Genomic DNA, 3,726 nt, shown 5'->3' on the forward strand with positions numbered 1-3,726 from the left:
TGTAAGAAATTATCTCCATGTTATAACACCCACTAATTATTATTTTTTTCTTTTTAAAACCATTACAATTCAATAGTAAAAAAACCAAAAGTCCATCACATTTCTCTTTATTGATCTTCATCGTTGCAATGAATTGTGCCTTAACACCCCCTTAACGAGAAAGGGGATGGTGTCCTTGTTTTATGACCGTGTTATGAGGTGTCATCTCAACAATAACATCACTTCTTGTTGCTCATACCACATCCTCTTATACTTGAAGAAAATGTCTAATATTCGAGCCTCAACGGTTATTGTTTAAGAATTTCAAATATTAATGACATCTACAAGTTGCTGATATAAGATTTTACGTTAATCGCCTAGTGGATTGTTGTGTGATGATCCAAAGGCGGAAATGTATGGAATGAATCTAAGTTCATGTTGACTTCTTTAGGATTGTTATCGATTTCACAAAACATTTCAAACAAATTATAAAGAAAATAATAGATAAGTTTCAATGTTTCATTTTTCATCGTGCCATACAAGATTCATCAGTTAGAGCATGAATCAAGTCGACATCACACTATGTAAAGAAATGTGCTTTAACCAATTTTGAAATCAATTCACTAACAAGAAAATACAGGTTTTACATGAAGACAGGGAAGCCTCGATACCTCCACCAAGCTCTCCAGTAAAAAAAACAATAAAAAGAACTGAAAACCCTTGAAATCTCACTTAACTAGAAAACAAAGAACGAAGATGCAATAACTGACTATACGATCGATCGACCACTTCCTCCCCATATTTCTTTTCTATATTTACATCACAAACTTAAAGACGGAGGAGGGTGTGAATACTGAATACTGAATCCATGAATAACGAATACTGACATCAGAAATCAGAAATCAATAATAGGCTCGCCAATTGTAAGATTTCGCTCCAAAGTCCATGGCAAGTCAAAGAGCTTCGCAGTTACGAACTTGAAGATTTTATTTACATTTATATTGTAAGATGCACTCGAGAAGAACAATGTCGCGTTTATAGCCTTTGCATATGCTCTTGCCTGTACAATTATAGATTAATATTAAGACATATATAATATATATGTATATCATAATTTTAAATATATTATAAAATGTATTTTGAGGCAAAAGGTGTTAAGTGTGAACTTTCCTCTTTTGATGGGACTTGTGTGACATAATTCAAGTTTGGAGGTGGGCAGAAGAAACATTCTTTTAGAAGTTAGTGATGGGTTATCCCATCATTTTCATCATGAAAAGGTCAAACTTGTTGGCTACAAAATTTGACTTTAAAGGTGCAAAGTCCTTTTTTATTTTATTTAGATTTTTATTGGTAATGCGTGTAAGTATGTATATTTTTATTAATTTAATAGCATCAAATTCATTTTTATGTATAAGCACTTATATAAAAATCGATCATATTTTTTTTATCAAGAACATAAAATAATAATCAATTTTATATCTGGTAAGCACGAATTATGAGACTTTTGTCAAAAAAAACTGAATATTACCTGACTTGCAATTGTCCACTGTAAATCCAATGGAAGCTGAACGAATTCGTCGAACTTGCTACCAACCATAACATGAATCGCACTCTAAAATCATTCAAACAAATAATTAATTAAAAATCAATAAAAAAATGTTTTCACAAAAATGTAATATAATTTATATTCACCTGATTATAAGTCCTAGCTTGTTGATGCCAATTGATAACACTGAACAAAAAAATATATATAATTAATATTTTCTGACAAAAAGAAAATTCAAGAATCAAATTATGATATAAAGTAAATAGTACCTATTAAGTGTACAACGACTTGTTAAATCAAACATGAACAACAATGCTACCGAGTCTTTACAAGCAGCAGGAATCGATGTTTTCAAATCGGCATCTACATATGAATTATGAAAACAAAATTTTAATTTAAATAATTAGAATCAAATTCTTCTAGAATTAAAAAAGAACTATTAATCAAATAAAATATTAATTAATTACCTTGACAAAATGCATCACAACCCACTTCCCAAATGGTGTAGGAAATCCTGGCTCCTTTAACACACAATGTTTTATCCATCTGATTTATGCCTTTAACTTTTAATTCTTCTTGATTCTTTTCTTTCCCAACGTATTTTGCCTTCAATTAAATTATATAGTTTAATTTTAAACATTAAATAAGAAAATAGCAAATGGGTAATTTGGGTATTCAAGAAAAAACACAATTAAAATTGGGTATTTCATTTTTCAAGATTTCTTGAAAATATAATCTGAATAAAAAAGGAAACGAATTTAATTATTAAATACTAACCAAGAAGCTCGTTTTTCCGATATGATGATCACCCAAAAGACTAATCTTCAACGTCACCAAATCAGAAGTATCTTGATCGTGATCGGAGCCACCAGAGGACGACGACATTTCGCCGCTGGACGCCGGAAACTGGTGGCTCACGGTGGCTGGGTCGATCGTCGTTGTCGGAGAACGACGAGACGTCGGAATCAAAGGACCGGAGTGCAACAATTGCCGGTACCGGACAGATTTTCCGATCCAACAAGCAAGAATTTGGTGCCAGAGAGATCTAGCACATCGCCGGAGAAGAGCTACACGCCATAGAATCGTTCTTTTTAGGTCTAATCTGTACATTTTTCTGCTAATCTGAGTCATTTTTATAGAATTTCTTTCTAATTTTTCGAGAAGATAAAAATGTATTGGGGAAGAGATAGAGGGGCCTCTCAAGAACTGTGTTTTATGTGCCTCTCAACTCAAGTAGTGGTATGAGAGTTTAGGGTATTTTCATTTTTATATTTTTTTTTTGAGAATTATTTAATATTTTTTTTGGTGTTTAAAAAAGTAATTAAAATTAGGATTTTTAACAACCGTTAGATTGACGACGTCGACCGTGTAATAGGGACAGCTGACCTGTTTTTCAGGAAGGCAAAGATCCGATATCAAAATCAAAACCTCCTTTCCCCCTTCATTTGTGTAATATTTTATTTTATATTAAGATTAATATTATAAAATTTAAATATCTTTTGTTAATTTTGATAAAAAAATAATATATACCTATACATTTTGTTTTTGTCTATTATCTTTGACTTATGCTACCCTTGTTTTAAAGTCATTTATGTGACACGATTATTCTATATTTGATGATGCATTACTACTTACATCTATCTCTCTACCTCAGTTATCGTTATTGTTGTTGCTATAAAAGATATAGACTATTAGTTCATTATATCAATTATCTACAAAATAATGTTAATAAAATATAAATCAAAGTTTTCGAATATTACAATGAGACATAAATAAGCAAGAAAGGACTTTAGGTCAGTGAGATCATATGTGATCAATAATTGCAGTCCTCATGAGGGTAATTATGTCTTATGAAAAAAGTATAATAATTAAATTAGGTATGTTAGAAAAAAATCGGGTTATTAGAAAGGTGGCCACTTAAAAAATTAAGTTAGTTTGGAAGTTAGCATTGTAGTATAGACCAAATGTTGGGCATGTGGCAAACCTTCATCAAAAGGCATTTATTAATGAAACTACTGGTGCATAAGTAATCAAAGCATGGTTAGGTTGTCACAACTCACAATGATACTTCCTAGTGTTTTAAAGCGATTTTATTTTTTTATTTGTGAAAATAATTGAACATCGTATTATGTAATAAAATATCAAAATATCAAAGGCAAGAATCAAGCCTTGCTTTTGCTTGGAAGGCCCAGGAGAAGAGC

General features: G+C 31.1%; 1 protein-coding gene across 1 annotated transcript; it reads right to left on the reverse strand.

Annotated features, from left to right (window-relative positions):
* Positions 1–577: 577 nt before the first annotated feature.
* LOC111919083 (septum-promoting GTP-binding protein 1) lies at positions 578–2,769 on the reverse strand. The gene is made up of 6 exons (XM_023914691.3): positions 2,303–2,769; positions 1,993–2,131; positions 1,795–1,888; positions 1,672–1,711; positions 1,508–1,591; positions 578–1,039 (listed from the first exon to the last, which is right to left on the reverse strand). The coding sequence occupies exons 1-6, from the start codon at positions 2,654–2,656 to the stop codon at positions 875–877; spliced, it is 876 nt and encodes a 291-aa protein (XP_023770459.1). The 5' UTR covers positions 2,657–2,769; the 3' UTR covers positions 578–874.
* Between the last annotated feature and the right edge of the window lie 957 nt (positions 2,770–3,726).

This window comes from Lactuca sativa, chromosome 7, assembly GCF_002870075.4.
Source record: "Lactuca sativa cultivar Salinas chromosome 7, Lsat_Salinas_v11, whole genome shotgun sequence".
In the NCBI taxonomy this organism is placed as follows: Eukaryota; Viridiplantae; Streptophyta; class Magnoliopsida; order Asterales; family Asteraceae; genus Lactuca; species Lactuca sativa.

Coding starts and splice junctions, on each gene's coding strand:
- LOC111919083 (XM_023914691.3), bottom strand. CDS start 2,656: ATGACTCAGATTAGCAGAAAAATGTACAGATTAGACCTAAAAAGAACG. Junction 1,889..1,992: donor TTGTGATGCATTTTGTCAAG/GTAATTAATTAA, acceptor ATTCATATGTAG/ATGCCGATTTGAAAACATCG. Junction 1,592..1,671: donor AAGCTAGGACTTATAATCAG/GTGAATATAAAT, acceptor GAATGATTTTAG/AGTGCGATTCATGTTATGGT.